This window comes from Macaca nemestrina, chromosome 11, assembly GCF_043159975.1.
Source record: "Macaca nemestrina isolate mMacNem1 chromosome 11, mMacNem.hap1, whole genome shotgun sequence".
Classification (NCBI taxonomy): Eukaryota; Metazoa; Chordata; class Mammalia; order Primates; family Cercopithecidae; genus Macaca; species Macaca nemestrina.
This window is the reverse complement of record NC_092135.1, coordinates 136124649-136146870: the sequence shown is the minus strand read 5'-3', so window position 1 is coordinate 136146870 and position 22222 is coordinate 136124649. Positions and strand designations below refer to the sequence as shown.

Here is a 22222-nt window from a genome sequence, read left to right as displayed (position 1 = left end):
AGAACCTATTTATGCCTAGTGTTCCATTATTGGAACGCTAAGCTTGTGGGAGTTATTTATATCCTACTGCTCAAGGTTATTGCCAAGGTCTGACTTTTCACACACAAAAAAACTTGCAACCTCCGGCATAAATGGGTTAATAAAGATTGGTGTAGAAATTAATAAAATAGAGACTACAAAAATAACACAGGAAAATCAAAAGTTAGTTCTTTAAAGAGTTTAAAAAAGATAAATCTTTAACTAAATTGATCAAGAGAAAAAAAAGAATAAAATTACTAAATTGATCAAGAGAAAAAAAAAGAATAAAATGAAAGGGATATATAAATCTTACAGAAATAAAAAAGCATTACCAGAGACTACTATAAACAATGGTATGCCAATAAAATTAGGTAACGAATGAAATGCACAAATTCCTAGAAGGACACAAACAACTGAAAATGACTCAAAAGAGATACAGCCTGTACAGACCTATAAAAAGTAAAGAGACTGAATCAGCAACTTGAAAATTCTCCACAGAGAGAAGCCCAGGCCCAGATGTTGTCATTGGCAAACTCTCAAATATTTAAAGATGAATGAAAACCAAGTCTTCACAAACCCTTCCAAAAAACAGAAGAGGAGGGAACACTCCCCATGATTTATACGGGGCAAGTTTCACCCTGACACTAAACTAGACAAAGACACCACAAGGAAACTACAGACTAATACCTCTTATGAATACTGACAGAAAAATCTTCAGCAAAATAATAGTGAACTAAATCTAAAAACATATGAAAAGGATTAAATGGTTTAACACCCAAAAATTAGTTAGGGTAATACAACATTACAAACCGAATAAAGAAAAAAACCCCACATGATCATCTCAATAAATGCAGAAAAAGCATTTAACAAAATCCAATACCCCTTTCATTATAAAAACACCCAACAAACCAAGCACAGAAGGGAACTTCCTCACCCTGATAAAGGCCATCTAAAAACCCACAGCTAACAGTATATGAAATTATGAAAGAATGAATGCTTTCCCTTACAATCAGCAGTAAGATAAGGATATCCACTTTGGCCACTTCTACTCAACATTGTATGGAGATCCTAGCCAAGGCAATCAGACAAGAAAATAAAATTAAAGAAATACAAGTTGGACAACAAGAAGTAAAACTATCTCTAGTTGTAGATGATAGGACCCTCTATATAGAAAATCCTAAGGAATCCATTAAAAAACTTATTGAAACTAACAATTAGGCTGGGCATGGTGGCTCACGCCTGTAACCCCAACACTTTGAGAGGCCAAGGTTTGGGTGATCACCTGAGGTCAGGAGTTCGAGACCAGCCTGACCAACATGGTGAAACCCCGTCTCTACTAAAAATAACAAAATAAATAAGCTGGGCATGGTGGTACATGCCGTAATCCCAGCTACTTAGGAGGCTGAGGCAGGAGAATTGCTTGAATCCAGAAGGCGGAGGTTGCAGGAGCCAAGATTATTCCATTGCACTCCAGCATGGGCAACAAGAGTGAAACTCTGTCTCAAAAAAAAAAAAAAAAAAAAAAAGACTAACAATTAGAACTAATAAATACAGCAAAGTTGCAGAATACAAGAGTAACATACAAAATCAACTGTACAGTTGACCCTTGAACAATGTGAGGGTTGGGGCGTGGCGCAACTCATGCAGTTGAAAATACGTGTCTAACTTTTGACTCCCCTAAAACTTTTTATTTTTATTTTTTGAGATGGAGTCTTGCTCTGTCGCTCAGGCTGGTGCGTGGTGGCACCATCTCAGCTCACTACAGCCTCTGCCTCCTGGGTTCAAGTGATTCTCCTGCTTCAGCCTCCCAAGTAGCTGGGATTAAAGGTATGTGCCACCATGCCCAGTTAATTTTGTATTTTTAGTAGATGGGGTTTTGCCATGTTGGCCAAGCTGTTCTTGAACTCCTGACCTCAAGTGATCCGTATCCCCTTGGCCTTCCAAATTGCTGGGATTACAGGTGTGAGCCACCACACCCAGCCAGCTCCTCGCAAACTTAACCAACAAATAACCTACTATTGACTAGAAGCCTAAATGATAACATAAGCACTTGATTAACACATATTTTGTATATTATATATTATATGCTGTATTCTCACAATAAAGCTAGAAAAAATACTAAGAAAATCATAAGGAATAAAAAATATATTTACTATTAATTAAGTGGAAGCAGATCATCATAAAGGTCTTCATCTTCATCATCTTCACAATGAGTAGGCTGAGGAGGAGGAAGAAGAGGGGTTGATCCTGAAGTCACAGAGACAGTAGAGATAGGAGAAAACCCACATATAAGTAGACCCACAGAGTTCAAACCCATGCTGTTCAAGGATCAACTACATTTACATATATTAGCAATGAACAATCCAAAAGTGAAATAAGAAAACAATTCCATCTACAATAGTATCAAGAGAATAAAACACTTAAGGATAAATTTAACGAAAGTGCAAAAAATCCTGAAAATTGCAAAAATTGCTGGAAGAAATTAAATATAAAGACATCACATGTTAATGGATTGGAAAACAATATTGTTACGGTAGCAATACTGACCAAATTCATCTACACATTCAATTCAATCCCTATCAAACTCCTAGCTAGACTTTTTGCAGAAATTAACAAGCTTATCCTAAAATTCTTTTGAGATTTCAACAGATGCAGAATAGCCAAAACAATATTAAAAAATAACAAATTTGGAGAACTCCTACTTTCCTATTTCAGAACTTACTATAAAGCTACAGTAATCATAACAGTTTGGTACCAATCTAAGAATAGAAATATAGGTAAATGGAGTAGAGTTGACAGTCAAGAAATAAACCCTCACATATTATGGTCAACTGATTTTCAATAATGGTGCCAAGACCATCCATGGAAGAAGAGTCTTTTCAACAAATGTGCTGGAACAACTGGATGTCCACATGCAAAAAAAGTAAATTTGGATTCCTCCCTCACACCACACACAAAATTAACTCAAAATGTACCACAGATTTAAATGTAAGACCTAAAACTATAAAACTCTTAGAAGAAAATATAAGAGTACATTTTCATGACCTAGGGTAGGACAAAATCTTCTTACATATGACACAAGGAACAACAACAACAAAAATGGACTTCACCAAAATGAAAAGTTTTTGTTCTCTAAAGGATACCATGAGAGCGAGAGCAAACCCACAGAATGAGAGAAAATATTTACAAATCATCTGTCTGATAAGGGACTTGTATCAAGCATATATAAAGAACGCTTACAACTCAATAAAAAGACAAGTCATCCAATTAAAATACGAGCAAGGACTTTAATAGACATTTTTCCAAAGAAGATATATACAAATGGCCAATGAACACATGAAAGATGCTCAACACTACTGGCCATCAGGGAATTGTAAATCAAAACCACACCTACTAGAATGGCAATAATCAAAAAGACAGATAACAAATGTCAGCAAGGACATGGAGGAATTGGAACCCTGTGACACTGCAAATAGGAGTACTAAGCGGTGCGGCTACTTTGGAAAACAAAGCTTAAGGTTAAACAGTTACCTTAAAAGTTGTCAGATAGTTACCACATGACCCAGCAATCCCACTCAATAGAATGCTAATTTTTTCCCCCCCCCCGAGATGGAGTCTTGCTGTGTCTCCCAGGCTGGAGTGCAGTGGTGTGATCTTGGCTCACTGCAACCTCTGTCTCCAGCGTCTAAGTGATTCTCCTGCCTCAGCCTTCCCAGTAGCTGGGAATACAGACATGCACCACCACGCCTGGCTAATTTTTGTATTTTTAGTAGAGATGGGGTTTCACCATGTTGGCCAGGCTGGTCTCGAACTCCTGACCTCAAGTGATCCACCCACCTCAGCCACCCAAAGTGCTAGGATTACAAGGCTTGAGCCACTGCACCCGGCCAAAAAAATTTTTTTTTCCAAAAAGTCTTCATAGTCAAACCAAGCAGTTCAGCCACAGTCCCTTAATCTTGAAGAGAAATGTATTTTCTTTTTATTCACCTTCAGGTTTTCATATAGATTACACAAGAAAGCTCAGGCTGAGAAGAAAATCTGTTTCAAGGACAGTGTTGATTAATGGGCTGCCTCAGTTTTACAAGTTAATGGTCTACACCTGGTGAACATGTCACTCCCTGTTGGGACGTCCTATGGCAGGAAAACTGAGAGGTGTCTCTGTCTGTGCTGTGTGACAGCCACAGAGCCACTGCTGGGCAGCGAGCCTCCTCCTCCCCGCGGGCCCCTGCGCCTCCTGCTGCACCTGGGCACCACCTCGCCCCGCTTTTCCACACACAGTGGGAGGCCTTGCCTCATGGGTGCTGAGATCAGGTGCGGCAGCTCGCTTATTCCAGGCTTCACACCTGAAGTTTAGGGCTATCTGATCCTTTCCCTTCATGGGAGAGGAGAGTGGGAGCTGAGATTTTATGATGAAAACCAAATAATGACAAGCTTCATTTGCCCATTTGCAGGCGTACTATTTAAAGGTTAAATATTTCTTATATGCAAGTTTCAAATATCACTCAGTTTACACAAATGGCTAGTTCTACATATTCATTCTGGATGTTTTTCCTAAGGGAAGGTTTGGACACACTGGCTGACGCCCTCGTGGCAGCTGGTCTCTGCACTGAGAGGGGCAGCCAGGGAGTCCAGCGCAGTGAGGGGCATCTATTCACCAAGGCGCCAGGGCCTGGCTCCCCATCAGAACCGGGGAGTTACAGTGAGTGGCACATTGAATCCACATCTCCGCAGTGGATCCCGGGCTCTGCCTGCAGGCCGCTCCCCGCCTCACAGCTGGAGCCCAGCAGGCTGGCCCCAGGGCCACCCTGCACCCACTCACCTGCCACTTGTTCTTCCGCCAGGTGCTCCAGGGGCAGCCGGATGGAGTCGTGTTCCACCAAGGAAGTAATGAAATGGGGCTTGGCCCCCTCCACTGGACTGTGGTGCCCACCCGCGTGTCCCTTTGAGGTCTGGTTTGCGTGGAAATGTTTCACCACAGAATGGATTACTAAATTATTTGACTGCAGAGATACAGCAATAAAAGCATTTACAAAAACTGTGCTGAGGTAAGGGTTAGAGCAACAATTTCTGTTACTTAATTTCTTTTGTGGCTAATATCAAAAAAGCTTCAAAGAAATTCAGCTTCCTGAGTTGGACCTTTTGAAAGATTTGGGGTTTTCCAACATTCAAAAACTTGAGATTCATTTCCAGTCAATCATGTCTATTTTATTGTTAAGCAATATTATTAATTTTTAAGAATTCATATAAATGGGCCGGGCGCGGTGGCTCAAGCCTGTAATCCCAGCACTTTGGGAGGCCGAGACGGGCGGATCATGAGGTCAGGAGATCGAGACCATCCTGGCTAACACGGTGAAACCCCGTCTCTACTAAAAAATACAAAAAACTAGCCGGGCGAAGTGGCGGGTGCCTGTAGTCCCAGCTACTCGGGAGGCTGAGGCAGGAGAATGGTGTGAACCTGAGAGGAGGAGCTTGCAGTGAGCTGAGATCCGGCCACTGCACTCCAGCCTGGGTGACAGAGCAAGACTCCGTCTCAAAAAAAAAAAAAAAAAAAAGAATTCATATAAATGTATTGGTATAAGTGCAGTTTTGTTATATGCATAGAATATTATAAATTTTTAAATTTTATAAATCTGCCATAAAGAGTATTTTGTCCAGCCACCCACTACTGGTGGGAGTATAAATTGGTACAACCTCTACTGTGGGCCATCTGTCACGTCTACCAAATGAGCCCCGTGACCCAGCAAGTCCAGTTCTTGGACTTTTTCCTACAGCTACACTCACAGTGAAACCAAATAGTGTGTATAAAGGTTATTTATTAACATTAAGTGCAGCACTGTTTCTTACAGCAAAACCTTGGAAAGCCCTTAAATATCTATCAATTAGGGATTAAAAGGAATGATTCCAGGGCAAAAATGATGGGGAAACCTTTATGGAAATAACAATGCAAAGCAGGTTACTTTACATATTACATTACGAAAATCCTATTAGCTACCTGAAATTTACTTAAAGGATATATACTAATTATCTCGAGCTAGTATGCAATATAGCAAGACCACACATTACTCTTTCTTTCTTTCTTTCTGAGACAGGGTCTCACTCTCTTGCCCAGGATGGGGTACAGCAGCGTGATCATAGCTCACTGCAGCCTTGAATTCCTGGGTTCAAATGATTCTCCCACCTCAGCTTCCCTACTAGCTGGGACTACAGGTGTCACCACCACACCCAGCTAATTTTTTTTTCTTTGTAGATATGGACTCTCCCTATGTTGCCCAGGCAGGTCTCAAACTCCTAGGTTCAACCAACTCTCCTGCCTTGGCCTCCCAAAGTACTGGGATTACAGGCATGAGCCACCACACCTGGCCTACTCTTTCTTTAAATGAAAATGTAGCAAAAGGGAATCACTTTCTGTGTATTTTATTATAACTTGCAGCTAAAAGAATGTGAGCGTGTTCAGAAGCTTTACCTCAGTGCCCCCGGAAGTGAAGATTATATCTTGAGGTTTCCCCCCTATCATCTTCGCGAGGCTTTCCCGGGCTGCATTTATAGTATCCTTGGCCTTTCTTCCTTGAGGGACCAAAAGGAAATTCGTTAACATTGCTTCACCAAGCCCTATCAACGCTTCTAAAAGGACAACCAAATACAAAGGAGTAAGACATCTGCGTGGGCCGTTCTAAGAAAAACCTGCCCCCTTAATGTGAGCACAGCAAAACACTACAACCTAGACACAACCTGGCAAAGGGGCGGCCGTGAGACAGCAGCGAACCAGTGACCAAACTGAGAGTTATTAACTCCATGAGACCCAGAAACAAGTACAGGAGGTTGGCTAAGAACCTGGATGTCCCACAAGATGTGGCTTTCTTCTTACCAGTTGCTGCGGGGGGAAGCTGTGGCCATCTGCCTTGCTTCCCATTCAAGAAGAGTGGAGAATGAAAGGATGGAATGAGTTGCAAACAACAAAAATAAGCAAAAACAGAACTCATGACTCCTCAACACAAAGTCCAGTGCCATATCTCATTCTGCATGTCGCCCACGGTGTACCTGGGCTGCGAAGGTTACTGTCTCAGGGACACACCTGTTTTCAAACAGGGCTATGCATCCGGCCATCACCCAGTTTCACTGACTAGAAGGAAAACACAGGAACCATGCTTGCTGGGGCAAAGAAAGAAAGGCTCTGGCATGGGAATTCTGAAAGTTTCAGTGACCATCCTTACTGTACACACCAGGAGTCCCCAAACTTTTTTGACCATTCAGTCTTGTTTAAAAAAAAAAAATTGAACAGGCACCACTAAAACATATACTATTACAAAACATCATAAAAAAGAGAAACATAAAAAGCTGAGGTAAAATAAATACACAAAGTAATTCTGCCGCTCCTTAACGCTACTGTATAGATGTCAGTTTTAGTAGCAGTTTCCTAAACACCTAAGGCCTATGGTGTTTAGGAAAACTCCAGCATTTTACTTGGTGACACTAAAAGTTACCGTAATAAACTGTCACCCTCACTCTCAGCCTTCCCTCTCTCAGTGATAATGGTTTGGCTGTGTCCCCACCCAAATCTCATCTTGATTTGTAGCTCCCATAATTCCCACGTGTCATCAGAGGGGCCCGGGGGGAGGTAACTGAATCACGGCAGCAGGTCTTTCCCATGCTGTTCTCATGACAGTCATTAAGTCTCAGGAAATCTGATGGTTTTATGAAGGGGAGCTCCCCTGCACACGCCCTCTTGTCTGCTGCCATGTAAGGTGTGACTTTGCTCCTCTTTCGCCTTCCTCCACGATTGTGAGGCCTCCCCAGCCATGGGAAACTGTGAGTCCATTAACCCTCTTTCCTTTATAAATTACCGAGTCTCAGGTAGGTCTTTATTAGCAGCATGAGAACAGACTAATACACTGAGGAAATGGCAACTCCATCCCTCAGCAGCCCAGGGCAAAAGCACGGGCTCTTTCTCTTTTCTTTCCCCACCAATTAATCCACCAGCAAATGCTGTAGGCTCTGTGTTCAAAAGACATTCCGGCCGGGCGCGGTGGCTCACGCCTGTAATCCCAGCACTTTGGGAGGCTGAGGCGGGCGGATCACAAGGTCAGGAGATCGAGACCACAGTGAAACCCCGTCTCTACTAAAAATACAAAAAATTAGCCGGGCGAGGTGGCGGGCGCCTGTAGTCCCAGCTACTCGGGAGGCTGAGGCAGGAGAATGGCGTGGACCCGGGAAGCGGAGCTTGCAGTGAGCCGAGATCGCGCCACTGCACTCCAGCCTGGGCAACAGAGCGAGACTCCGTCTCAAAAAAAAAAAAAAAAAAAAAGACATTCCGAACCTGACTCCGCCTCTCCACCGCCCAGCCACCAACCAAGCCAAGGCCACTGCTGTGATGTTCTCCTAGCAGGCCCCCACCAGGGTCCATTCTCCACATAGTGGACAAGGTAATGCCTCAAAAACCCAAACACATTCTGGGCACCGTGCTTCATCCCTCCCCAGCAGGGTGCTGAGTACACAGTTGATGCTCAGTCAGTCAGTGCCACTTACGTCAGCGGTTTCCAAAACCCCAAGGCCCTCTCACGAGCTCCACAAAGTCAAAACTGTTTTCATGATGATACTAAAAGATCAGCTGCCTTGTTGACGCTCCTTTTCTCACAGGTATACAGTGAAGCTTCCAGAGGCTTCCGTCTCTATGACGACGTAGTGACTTCAGTGGGCTGGACAGGGAGGTCTGAGCACTGGCTATCTTCCAGCAACAGGCTGTAAAGAGACCTCCACACGCACAACAGGGCCACGCTCACGAGGTTTCTTCTGTTTTGCCGAAGATAGTTTATTTTTCACAAACATTCATGAACGCTGAGCTTATTTTCAGGTTTTTTTTTTTTTTTTTTTTTTGCTATTATAAGCAAGACTGTGATAAATATCTTAGGTATGTAAAATCTTTCCCCACATCCTCAACATTTTCCTTAAAATAAATTTCCCTCTTCTTCGTCGGCAAAGCCTGAGTCCTGTCGTCTCACCTTCCTCCCATACAGCATGAGCTTCACCACTCGCTCCACCTTCTCTACCACTACCGGTCCCTGGGCTCTGTCCAGGCGCCCAGCTACGGCGCCCGGCCGGTCAGCAGCGCGGCCAGTGTCTATGCAGGCGCTGGGGGTTCTGGTTCCCGGATCTCCATGTCCTGCTCCACCAGCTTCCGGGGCGGCATGGGGTCCGGGGGCCTGGCCTCAGGGATGGCCGGGGGTCTGGCAGGAATGGGAGGCATCCAGAACGAGAAGGAGACCATGCAAAGCCTGAACGACCGCCTGGCCTCTTACCTGGACAGAGTGAGGAGCCTAGAAGACCGAGAACCGGAGGCTGGAGAGCAAAATCCGGGAGCACTTGGAGAAGAAGGGACCCCAGGTCAGAGACTGGAGCCATTACTTCAAGATCATCGAGGACCTGAGGGTTCAGATCTTCGCAAATACTGTGGACAATGCCCGCATCGTTCTGCAGATTGACAAGGCCCGTCTTGCTGCTGATGACTTTAGAGTCAAGTATGAGACAGAGCTGGCCATGTGCCAGTCTGTGGAGAATGACATCCATGGGCTCCGCAAGGTCATTGATGACACCAATGTCACTCGACTGCAGCTGGAGACAGAGATCGAGGCTCTCGAGGAGGAGCTGCTCTTCATGAAGAACCATGAAGAGGAAGTAAAAGGCCTACAAGCCCAGATTGCCAGCTCTGGGTTGACCGTGGAGGTAGATGCCCCCAAATCTCAGGACCTCGCCAAGATCATGGTAGACATCCGGGCCCAATATGACGAGCTGGCTCGGAAGAACCGAGAGGAGCTAGACAAGTACTGGTCTCAGCAGATTGAGGAGAGCACCACAGTGGTCACCACACAGTCCGCCGAGGTTGGAGCTGCTGAGATGACGCTCACAGAGCTGAGACGTACATTCCAGTCCTTGCAGATCGACCTGGACTCCATGAGAAATCTGAAGGCCAGCTTGGAGAACAGCCTGAGGGAGGTGAAGGCCTGCTACGCCCTACAGATGGAGCAGCTCAATGGGATCCTGCTGCACCTGGAGTCAGAGCTGGCACAGACCCGGACAGAGGGACAGCGACAGGCCCAGGAGTATGAGGCCCTGCTGAACATCAAGGTCAAGCTGGAAGCTGAGATCGCCACCGACCGCTGCCTGCTGGAAGATGGCGAGGAATTCAATCTTGGTGATGCCTTGGACAGCAGCAACTCCACGCAAACCATCCAAAAGACCACCACCTGCCGGATAGTGGATGGCAAAGTGGTGTCTGAGACCAACGACACCAAAGTTCTGAGGCATTAAGCCAGCAGAAGCAGGGTACCCTTTGGGGAGCAGGAGGCCAATAAAAAGTTCAGAGTTCAAAAAAAAATAAACAAATAAAAATAAATTTCCCTCAAAGACTTTAGATAATAATATTTAGGCCGGGCGTGGTGGCTCACATCTGTAATCCCAGCACTGTGGGAGGCCGAGGTGGGTGGATCACGAGGTCAGGAGTTCAAGACTAGCCTGGCCAATATGGTGAAACCCCGTCTCTACTAAAAATACAAAAATTAGCCGGGCATGGTGGCGCGTGCCTCTAGTCCCAGCTACTTGGGAGGCTGAGGCAGAAGAATCGCTTGAACCCAGGAGGCGGACGTTGCAGTGACCCGAGACCTGAGATAGTGCCACTGCACTCCAGCCTGGGTGAGAGCAAGACTCAGTCTCAAAATAATAATAATATTTAAATATTATTAAATAATGTTTAAATAATAATACTGTGAAAATAATTAAACCACTCTATAAATTGATTTTTTTTCTTTTGCATTTCTATCTGAGTAGCAACAGAAAGTAAACTGCAACACTTCTGAGTTTATGGTTCTTAATTCGTGGAAACAAAGGCTGTCAAGGAAACCTAAAAGCCACTGCCAGGCTTCATTCAGGTCCAGAACATGATTTCTCTGTGAGAGCGATTCCTAGACTTTTTCATGAGACAATGCCTGTCATCGGCATTTAGTTATTCTCCGTATTTTCAAGTTTAATATGTCAGAAAGTTCAATTTTACTAAAGGAGAGACTGGATACAAGGCAATGTGCAGAAGATTAGCCAGAATAGACCAACAAATAAGCCAACAAATAAGTTAATGAATGACTAGTATCTAAGCTGAGGGGCTTTGTTATTAAGTTGCTGTGAAACTTAACAGCAACTGAATATGAGAACATATTAAACCTGTAAAGTTGTACACAAGTGTTACTAAACCATATGGCCTGGCAATATTCTGTCTGAAGTTATTTTAGTTCATCATAATCCACAGTTAACATAGTTTATCTTAATTATCCCTAATAAACATTAAATAAGAAAGGTAAGACTTGAGTTTGCTCATCTATCTGAAAAACAGAATGTAACTCTGCCATATAACTGACTTGAAGCAAATTATTCTCCAAAACCTCCAATTTAATGCTCTACATTACAATAAGAATAAATTGGAAACATATAAGAATATTTATAACTGATTAATGAAAAAGTAATTTTCGGCCGGGCGCGGTGGCTCAAGCCTGTAATCCCAGCACTTTGGGAGGCCGAGACGGGCGGATCACGAGGTCAGGAGATCGAGACCATCCTGGCTAACACGGTGAAACCCCGTCTCTACTAAAAAATACAAAAAACTAGCCGGGCGAGGTGGCGGGCGCCTGTAGTCCCAGCTACTCGGGAGGCTGAGGCAGGAGAATGGCATAAACCCGGGAGCTGGAGCTTGCAGTGAGCCGAGATCGCGCCACTGCACTCCAGCCTGGGTGACAGAGCCAGACTCCGTCTCAAAAAAAAAAAAAAAAAAAAAAAAAAAAAAAAAAAAAAAAAGAAAAAGTAATTTTCATTTTTTAAAAGGGCCAGGATTGTACGTTATCCTGATGACCTAAAAGACATATTTTGCGAATTCTGTAAGGATTGACTTAGCTAGATCTGTGCAGTGCTCAACAGGCACTGACAGCCACTGCAAGGAACTTTCAGTGGACACCTTTCTCATCGGGGAAAGGGTGACAGGACAGCATGTTAAAGATTAAACATTAAAGGTTAAAGACTACAGTAGCAGCAAGGCTCAGCTTACAAATTGGGATTTCTCAGAAAAGAAACAATCAAAAATTACAGCTAAAGATTTGCAGCTAACAGAAATCTATTCAAAACAAAGCCATCACATGTGGGTGTGCAATTTCTCTAAGAGCGTCCCATCCCCATTATCTCCCATCTGTGAACATGTGCATCTTCTAGAATTACCTGCTGGATACAGGCTGCTGGGATTGCCCCAGGCTTCCCACATGGCCTCGGTCATGGCCTGGATAACTTCTGGCTCCAGGGGAGTGGTTGCATTATAGTCCATATAAACTTTCCTGAAGGAAAGAAAGCAAAGACACCCCTTAAGGAAAAGGAGACAGCACATGGGAAATACGGCTGCTCTGTGTCTATCCCATCAGCAGGAGCAAATAATGTCAAGGGCACGGCGGTCTCCTGCATAAGCACTGCAGACACCCACAAGCTGCACTTGGGAATATCCAGGATCTGCACTACTTGTGGAAAACGTATGCACAATTTCTAATAATCTAGTTTTTGCCAATTTCTTTTATAATTGATTTTCATTTAGGTTTTCAAAATTTCTTTCTAGCAAGGCACAGTGGATCGTGCCTGTAGTCCCAGCCACGGGGGAGGCTGAGGCGGAATGAACTCTTCAGGCCAGAAGTTTGAGGCAGTGAGCTATGATGGCGCCTATGAATAGCCACTGCACTCCAGCCTGGGCAACACAGCCAGATCCTGCCTCTAATAACAAACACTCTTTCTACCCCTTGGTAGGGCCCAGATTACCCATCTGACAGCTATAAAGGGCAGATCGTTGGCCTCTTTCTTATGGAAGGAGGGGAACAGCTGCATATTCCCAAGGGAACTTTCCTGTTTGGTGTTTTAACTTCATCAGAGTTTCGCCTTATTTCCCCATACCCGTTTTTGCGATGGCCTGTGGGGTTCGTGGTGACCTGGGCTTCTCCCTGGGGCAGGTGAACTTTGGCCCCAGACCTTGCACTTTCCGTTTCTTTGCCCAGAAAAACTACATGCCCTGCCTCCACCTTACTTTTTTAGATCTTTGTTCCAACTTAGTCCTCTTGTGACCCCCTGCCCCGCAGCTCTGTTTAAAACTACAGCCGGCTGGGCACAGTGGCTCACGCCTATAATCCTAGCACTTTGGGAGGTCAAGGCAGGTGGATCACTTGAGGTTAGGAGTTTGAGACCAGCCTGGCCCACATGGTGAAACTCCATCTCTACTAAAAATGCAAAAATTAGCCCTACTAGGGAGGCTGGGGCAGGAAAATCGCTTGAACCTGGGAGGTGGAGGTTGCTGTGAGCCGAGATCACGCCACTGCCTGGGCAACGGAGTGAGACTCTGTTTCAAACAAACAAACCCACAAAACTGCAGCCACCTATGTCCCTCCCTCCCCAGCCTCCAGGTCCCATTCTCTCCTTCCTTTCCAGGCAGCAGCAGCATCTGACACACTAGACTTGTTCCCTTACTGTCCACCTTCATAGACTGACAGAAGTATGGCTCCACGGGCACAGGGGCTCTGTTTTCCTCACCGCCCTGTCACCAATGCGGAAGCCCATGGGTGCCACACAGCAGGGGCCTGATTTTTATAAGATGACAAAATAAATGCCACAGAAAGTAGATTCCCTGAAAGATCCCTCACTAAGTAAAATTTATCTGTATAAGTTTTTACTAATATCCAAAATCTTTGAAAGCCTTTAGAAACATGTGTAGTAGTCCTGCCTGATATTAATTTACCTAGTTTTAAAATAAACAGCGCTTATACCAATCCACATGAAACCCCAGATACAATGACTAACTACGGCTGTTAAGACACAGAGTGTGGACAGAATGTGCATTAGTTGTAATGAAGCATCTTTTCTGTTCAAAATCACCAATAGGCTGGGCGCTGTGGCTTGTGCCTGTAATCCCAGCACTTTGGGAGGCCAAGGCGGGCCGATCACCTGAGGTCAGGAGTTCAAGGTCAGCCTGGCCAACATGGCAAAACCCCATCTCTACTAAAAATACAATAAAATTAGCCAGATGTGGTGGCACATGCCTGTAATCCCAGCTACTTGGGAGGCTGAGACAGGAGAATCGCTTGAACCCGGGCAGTGGATGTTGCAGTAAGCCGAGACTGCGCCTCTGCACTCCATCCTGGGTGACAGAGTGAGACTCCATCTCAATTAAAAAAAAAAAAAAATCGGCCGGGCGCGGTGGCTCAAGCCTGTAATCCCAGCACTTTGGGAGGCCGAGACGGGCGGATCACGAGGTCAGGAGATCGAGACCATCCTGGCTAACACGGTGAAACTCCGTCTCTACTAAAAAATACAAAAAACTAGCCGGGCGAAGTGGCGGGCGCCTGTGGTCCCAGCTACTCGGGAGGCTGAGGCAGGAGAATGGCGTGAACCCGGGAGGCGGAGCTTGCAGTGAGCTGAGATCCGGCCACTGCACTCCAGCCTGGGCGACAGAGCCAGACTCAGTCTCAAAAAAAAAAAAAAAAAATCACTCAATAGGTACAAGGCTTTGACAAGTTTGACTTGCCGTCCTTTACCACTCTGGTACTAGTATTAATGTCAGGCCTCTGAGCCCAAGCTAAACCATCATATCCCCAGTGACCTGCATGGATACATCCAGACTGCCTGAAGCAACTGAAGATCCATAGAAGTGAAAAGTCTTAACTGATGACATTCCACCATTGTGATTTGTTTCTACCCCACCCTAACTGATCAATGTTCTTTATAATCTCCCCCACCCTTAAGAAGTTTCTTTGTAATTCTCCCCACCCTTGAGAACTTTGTGGATCCAACCCTCGCCCCCAAAACATTGCTCTTAACTCCACCGCCTATCCCAAAACCTATAAGAACTCATGATAATCCCACCACCCTTGCTGACTCCTTTTTCAGACTCAGCCCACCTGCACCCAGGTGAAATAAACAGCCTTGTTGCTCACACAAAGCCTTTTTGGTGGTCTCTTCACACAGACCCGTGAGACATTAATAGTCTCGGGAAACCCCCAGCCCGGCTTGACTTTGCATGTGTCCTTAAGTCTGTTTCTCTTTCCTATAAATAAGCATCCAAAGGACCTTAGTCTAGCTAGTGTTTGTTGGGCGACTATAGCTCTTCAATCTGCTGCTGGGCTAAACAAATCTATGGCTCGAATTTCAGATTAATACTTTACACATTCCTTTGCTTCATTATTTGCTGCTTCCTTAAAATGCTATCAGTATTGGATGAGCAGGCTCAACTTTATTAGTTTCTTAACCAAAAACTAAAAGTCTTGGGAATCTCGCTCCACTGATTCCATAGGGGATATTTTCCTAGATCCCTTCACTTTGTTCCAACCAAAGTAGAATGCCAAATGTGTGTGCTTTAGGCCTGGACCCCTCATATTCTAAGCATGGGTAGCTAATGAGCTCACAAAAAGGAAAAAGAGGGGTCTGGAAAAGAAGACACACAGGCCGGGCACACAGGCCGGGTGCGGTGGCTCACGCCTGTAATCTCAGCACTTTGGGAGGCCGAGACGGGCGGATCACGAGGTCAGGAGATCAAGACCATCCTGGCTAACACGGTGAAACTCTGTCTCTACTAAAAAATGCCAAAAATTAGCCGGGCGTGGTGGCGGGCGCCTGTAGTCGCAGCTATTCGGGAGGCTGAGGCAGGAGAATGGCTGAACCCGGGAGGCGGAGCTTGCAGTGAGCCGAGATCGCGCCACTGCACTCCAGCATGGGCAACAGGGCGAGACTCCGTCTCAAAAAAAAAAAAAAAAAAAAAAGAGAGAGAGAGAGAGAGAAGACACACAGACCGGAAAATGCATACCCCTGCCTCCCGCCCTTCTCGGACTTAACAAGTGTGGACACCACGTGCTCCGGGTCTCCGCGCTTCTCAGCGGTGGCCATCCCCAGTTTCCTGCAGCTGGGCCAGTAGCCTGGGAGAATACTTAATTCCCTTTCACCTGTCCCGGTGCAACAGCTTCCTACCAATGCATCCGTTTCTGGGGGCACACCACATCTCCCTCCTAGACGGTTACAAGATCCCCAACTGGCTTCCCGGCTCCCTCCCGTCCCAGGCCTACCCGCGCTCCTACTTTCTAGGAAACAGCCAGAAGGACTCTTTCAAAACACTTAAATTGCATCGCTCCGTGATCAACCTCCGAGGCCCCATAAGGCTCCGAATGAACCCCTAAGTTCTTCCCAGGTCAGGGGCTCCGCCGGGTCACCTCCGACAAGTCCCCTGCCCTTCGCATCTGCTGTGCCCTCTTCCTGGCAGGCTCTGCTACCCCAGAACCTGTAAACCTCACCCCTGGAAGTCACTCGAGTTTCGGCCCCAAAGTCACCTCTCCGTGGCCCCTTCCCGGGCCACAGCTCGCACCTGCTCCTCCTCGAAGCTCGCATCCCTGACTTAGACCGACCTCGAGGACAACCCCGCGCGGGACGCCCCACGCGAGAGCGGCCACAGGCCGGCAGCGCCCTCCGTCCTCCCGCGCGGGACACGCCGGCCGCCTCCCCGGCCCTCCCCTGACGGCGCGCACCTCTCCGGCGAGTTGTGTTTTCCGCAGCCGCTGGGCTGACTCGCCGCGGGTGCGGGCGCATCCCTCCCCGGCGCCACTGCCGCCTCCATCCCAGCCCCACGGTTACCGGGGCTCCAGCCTTCTTCCCGCGGAGCGCTACAAGTCCCGAGCGCTGGGCAGGAGGCGGGGCCGCGACGCCCGGACGTGCCCGGATTGGCTGAGCGAAGCGCCCCCAGCCAATCCGCCCGCTTCACAAGGCCGCAGAGCGCCCAGTGGGAGGCGGGGCTGCGCGGGGGTCAGGTAAATGATTGGGGCGGGGCCTAGCGCGTCACAGAGCTTCCCGGGAACTTGGCGCAAATCCCCGCAACTTCACTTCCGGGGGAGCCTCGTGACCTTCGCTCTCTGGGGCAGGGCCGCTATCGGGCTGCGGCCGGCTAGTCGGCGTAAGAGCAGGCTAGGCCCGAGCTGGACCTGAGAAGCCGAGGCGGCTGTGCTGTCTTGCGCGTGCCCCCCTCTGGCTGCATGCGCGTGGAACCGTGCGCTCCGGGAGAGCCGGGGCCGCGTGGCCTTGTTCGCCGCGAACACTCGAGGGGAAGTGCCGGAACCACGGCGGTAGGGGCAGGGCCCCGGGAGTCTCCCGCAGGCCGCCCTGGTCAGCGATGAGCAGGTCCGCTGGACCTGCGCGTCCGTAGTCGGAGCGGCTCCATAGGGGACGTGGATGTCGTGAAGTTGGAGTCACGCGTCGAGGAAGGGGATCTGGAGTAGAGGATGGGAGGGCATTGAAAAAATAGGGCGAGAGGCCGGGCGCGGTGGCTCAAGCCTGTAATCCCAGCACTTTGGGAGGCCGAGACGGGCGGATCACGAGTTCAGGAGATCGAGACCATCCTGGCTAACACGGTGAAACCCCGTCTCTACTAAAATACAAAAAAAATTAGCCGGGCGAGGTGGCGGGCGCCTGTAGTCCCAGCTACTCGGGAGGCTGAGGCAGGAGAATGGCGTGAACCCGGGAGGCGGGGCTTGCAGTGAGCTGAGATCCGGCCACTGCACTCCAGCCTGGGTGACAGAGCAAGACTCCGTCTCAAAAAAAAAAAAAAAAAAAAAAAAAGAAAGGGCGAGAAATGAGGGACTCTAAGTGGGCGTGGAAACGCAGAAAAGATTAATTCAAGATCTGTTTAGGCCGTTAAATAGGAATTGGGGCATGAGGGACAGGAAGGAAGCAAGGATTAGCCAAGTGACTGGAAAGATGTTAGTGCCTTTATCTGGGGTAAGAGGGAACACGGGAGGGGGAAAGATGATGGGTTGAGCTTTGGACATGTTGAGTTGTCTGTGAGACAGTCACAAGTGTAAACATCCACCATTTAGGTGTCCCACCAACCGTTAAGAAAAGTCAGTTGTGAAAGTGGTAAAAAGGAGCAAAAATCCCTGAACTCTCACGAAGCCATCCTACTATCCCTTGGTTTTTTTTTGTTGTTGTTGTTGTTGTTGTTGTTTTGGCATAATAGTGTGTCTGACTTTAATTGAGCCTTGAACTATGCCAGGCAGTGTTCTAAGTATTTTTCATGTGTTCACTAATTTAATATTGATGATTAACCCAGTCCGGTAGGTATCTTGTATATGAGGAATCCAAGATACAGAAAGGCATCTTGCCCAAGTTCACACGAGTAGCGGTGGAGCCAAAATTCGATTTCAAGCATGCTTTGCCAAGAGGTTGAATTTTAATTGGCTTTTCAGGGGCGTTCTCTATTTTATATCCTGTTGGGGTCCAGAATAACTTGACTTTTCCAGCACAGCAGATCTGCACATTTCTGGACTCATTCTCTCTCATTTTTCCCTATAAACGCAGCTCATTTCTTGCAAATGCAGCCAATAGCAAAGGGCCCACCAACATTTAAGAAGCAAATGGATGCACAGGAGCATGAGAACAGTCAAAAGAGGAGGAAAGGAAAGTGAATTGGGAAGGAATGTCAAAGAAGCCAAGAAGACAGATAATAGTGTCAAGTGTGACTGAGAGGCAATCCGAAGTCTACTGTGCATAACAATTAGGAGGCACCGATAAACTAGCGAAGAAGCCTCAGTTGTGGGAGAGGCGTGGAAGTTAGAATGCAAAGATGCAATATGAAAAAATGAAGAATGCACTCAACTCTTAAAATGGTTGAGAAAGGAGGAATTAAAACGGCGTATGAGATTACGGGCAAGCTGGGCGCAGTGGTTCACGCCTGTAATCCTAGCACTTTGAGAGGCCGAGGTGGGTGGATCACCTAAGGTCAGGGGTTCGAGACCAGCCTGGCCAACATGGCAAAACTCTATCTCTACTAAAAATACAAAAATTAGCCCGGTGTGGTGGTGCATGCTTGTAATCCCAGCTACTCGGGAGGCTGAGGCAGGAGAATCACTTGAACCCAGGAGGTGGAGGTTACACACTGGAACTGAAACCATGCCACTGCACTCCAGCCTGGGAGACAGAGTGAGACTCCGTCTCAAAAAAAAAAAAAAGATTAAGAGCAAATAGAGACTGACCATGTTCATAGGGTAAAGGGAGGTAGCTAACAGGCCATGCCAGAAAGAGGAGCCAAAGTCCTGGAGGAGACGATAGGGGATGAAGTTAAGAGCAAAGATGGCTAGGGAAGTTGATAGGTATGGGGAGAGTTCATTCTCTAAATCTGTTTGGAAGGCCGTAAGGATAGAAGCCTAAGGACAACGGACAAGGTGATGATTCATCCCAAGCACTCCTTGGGCCACCTAGGCAGAAATAAGGTTTGTGTTTCCAGGTGGACATAGTGAGTGTAGTGGTGGAGTCAGACAAGATCGTGTCCAACATGGAATGGTGATACCCAGAAAGAATTGAGTACAAACAAACAGAAGCCTAGGTGTTGAGATAGCCCAGCTGAAAACAGTGAAGGGTGCAACATGCAGCAGCGGCTACCGCCATTCCAAGTGTACTGGTTACACATGCAACATGACCTACCAACATGTCTCTAATAGAAACGCAATTGCCCCATAGTGGCCAGACATTTGAGGAATGCCATCTCCATGAAGATAGCACATGCACCAAATAGAATTCTCACCTAAGGGAAAAAGTTAATAGAGCTATCAGAGTAAGTCTCCAATACAGCAAGATCTTGAGACAAATGGGTATTTTATTTAAAAAAAAAAAAGGCAGTCATGAAACAAGAACAGTGAAAAGAGATACTGGACATTAATAATCGAAGTTTAAAAAACAGAGTTGTCAGGGGTTGGGGGAGGAAAGGATGCATAGGCAGAGAACAGAATTTTTAGGGCAATGAACTATTTTGTATACTATAATGGTGGATACATGTAATATATTTGTCAAAATTCACAGAAGCTACAACACCAATAATGAATCCTAATATAAACTATGGACTATGGGTGATGATCTGTTAATGAAGGTTAATCACTTGTTAACAAAAAATACCACAGTGGATGTTGATAGTGGAGGAGGTTGTGTGTGTGCACAGGCAGGGGATATATGGTAACTCCTCAATTTTCAAGTGAACCTAAAATTCCTCTAAAAAAAAAAAGTTTTTTTTTTTTTCAGAACCCCCCAACAGATGGGTTGAAGAGCAGAATAGGCATAGCTGAGGAGTGAATTCGTGAACTGGTCCTAGGAATTCTCTGATTATTGCTCAAAAGGATAGAGATGGAAAATATGAAATAAAATCGTCCATTGAATACGGTGATTCTCAGGCAGGGGTGATTTTTCCTTCCAGGGGTCCTTTGGTCGTATCTGGAGACAATTTTGGTTGCCATAACGGGAGCTGTGGTGCTTCTGGGCTGTAGTGAGTAGGGGCTATTTATACTACTGAGCATCCCCACAATAAATTATTAGCCCCAAAGTGTCATCAGTGCCAAAGGGGAGAAACCCTGATGTGGTTCCACGTTTCCATTTGGTATCATTTCTTCTGCCAGAGGACTTTGTATTGCTAGTCTGCTGGTATGCTTCCTTCAGCTTTTGTACACACGAAAACTCGGTATTTTGCCTTCATATTTAATATGTTCCTTAGATCTAGAATTCTGGCTTGAGTTTTTTTCTTTCAGCACTTTACAGTTACTTCTTTAATATTTTCTTGCTTGTGTTGTCTGCACGAGACATCTGTTGTCACCCCTATCTTTGTTCCTCTCTATGTTGTCTCTTTATTTCCTTCCTGCTTGCTTTGAATATTTTGCTCTGGCCAGGCACAGTGGCTCATGCCTGTACTCCCAGCACTTAGGGAGGCAGAGGTGGGAGGACAGATTGAGCCCATGAGTTCCAGACCTGCCTGGGCAATATAGCGAGATCCCGTTCTTCACAAACAATTTTAAAAAGTATTTAAAATATTTTGCTCTGTCGCTGGTTTTGAGCAGTTTCACTATGAGACTTCATTATGGTGTGGCGTTCTTCATGCTCTCGTGCTCTGGGTTTGTTTACCTTTCTAGATCCATTGGATTAGAGTGCTTATCAATTTGGAAAATTTTTCTTTTGAAATATTTTTCTCCCCTGCTTCTTTGGGGATTCACAATTAGGAGTTATCTCACAGCTCATGAAGTTCTCATGGCGGGAGAGGTTCCCACTTTTTTCCTTTATTTTGGATTGTCTTTGTTGCTCTGCCTTGAAGTCCATGTTTCTTTTGCAACATATAACCTGCTGTTAAAGTCATCCAGTGTCTTTCTCTATTTGATTTTTTTTTTTTTTTAAGATGGAGTCTCTCTCTGTCACTCAGGCTGGAGTGCAGTGGCGCGATGTTGGCTCACTGCAACTTCCGCCTCCCGGGTTCAAGTGATTCTCCTGCCTCAGCCTCCCAAGTAGTTGAGATTACAGGCATGCACAACCACGCCCAGCTAATTTTTGTATTTTTAGTAGAGACAGGGTTTCTGCATGTTGGCCAGGCTGGTCTCAAACTCCTGACCTCAGATGATCCCCCTGCCTTGGCCTCCCAAAGTGCTGGGATTACAGGTGTGAGCCACCGAGCCCGGCCTGTAATTTTTTTTAATTGAATGCTAAGCATAGTATATTTTCTCTGATGGTTGCTGGATATTTATCTTTTTTCTTTTTCTTTCTTTTTTTTTTTTTTTTTTTGTAGACAAGAGTCTTGCTCTGTCACCCGGGCTGGAGTGCAGTGGTGTGATCTCAGCTCACTGCAACCTCCTCCCAGGCTCAAGCAATCCTCCCACCTCAGCCTCCCAACTAGCTGGGACTACAGGTGCATGCCACCACACCTGGCTAATTTTTGTATTTTTTGTAGAGATGGGGTCTCACCATGTTGCCCAGGCTGGTCTCCTGCGCTCAAGCCATCCTGGCCTCTGCCTTAGCCTCCCAAAGTACTGGGATTACAGGCATGAGCCACCACTCCTGGCCTGGATATATATTTTTAATTAAAAATTTTATTGAGATCATTGTAGATTTACATGCAGATGTAAATAAATGAAAGAGATCCTGGCCAGAAGCGGTGGCTTATGCCTGTAATCCCAGCACTTTGGGAGGCTGAGGTGGAAGAAACACATGAGGTCGGGAGTTCGAGACCAGCCTGACCAACACGGAGAAACCCCATCTCTACTAAAAATACAAAACCTTAGCCAGGTGTGGTGGTGCATGCCTGTAATCTCAGCTACTTGGGAGGCTGAGGCAGAAGAATCACTTGAACCTGGGAGGCGGAGGTTGC

At 46.3% G+C, this 22222-nt stretch overlaps 1 protein-coding gene and 1 long non-coding RNA gene across 12 annotated transcripts in view; one reads left to right on the top strand and one right to left on the bottom strand.

Annotated features, from left to right (window-relative positions):
- LOC105473825 (selenocysteine lyase) overlaps nt 1-16840 on the bottom strand; it is a 42949-nt gene extending 26109 nt beyond the window's left edge. For 2 of the 10 annotated variants that reach the window (XM_071073673.1, XM_071073674.1), the window contains exons 1-3: nt 9312-10115; nt 6482-6582; nt 4838-5018 (exon numbers count right to left, since the gene is read on the bottom strand). In XM_071073673.1, the coding sequence (XP_070929774.1) occupies nt 4838-5018; nt 6482-6582; nt 9312-9678 (649 nt within the window). In that variant the 5' untranslated portion in view covers nt 9679-10115. The other 8 variants (XM_071073679.1, XM_071073678.1, XM_071073677.1 and 5 more) reach the window with 7 other exon arrangements.
- A 72-nt stretch (nt 16841-16912) lies between these two features.
- LOC105473828 (uncharacterized) lies at nt 16913-20260 on the top strand. Of its 2 annotated transcripts, none has more exons than XR_011610192.1 (3): nt 16913-17008; nt 18409-18576; nt 20122-20260. It is a non-coding gene; the product is annotated as an uncharacterized lncRNA (long non-coding RNA). The 2 variants fall into 2 exon arrangements; XR_011610190.1 differs by lacking the exon at nt 16913-17008 and adding an exon at nt 17017-17232.
- Nucleotides 20261-22222: the final 1962 nt, after the last annotated feature.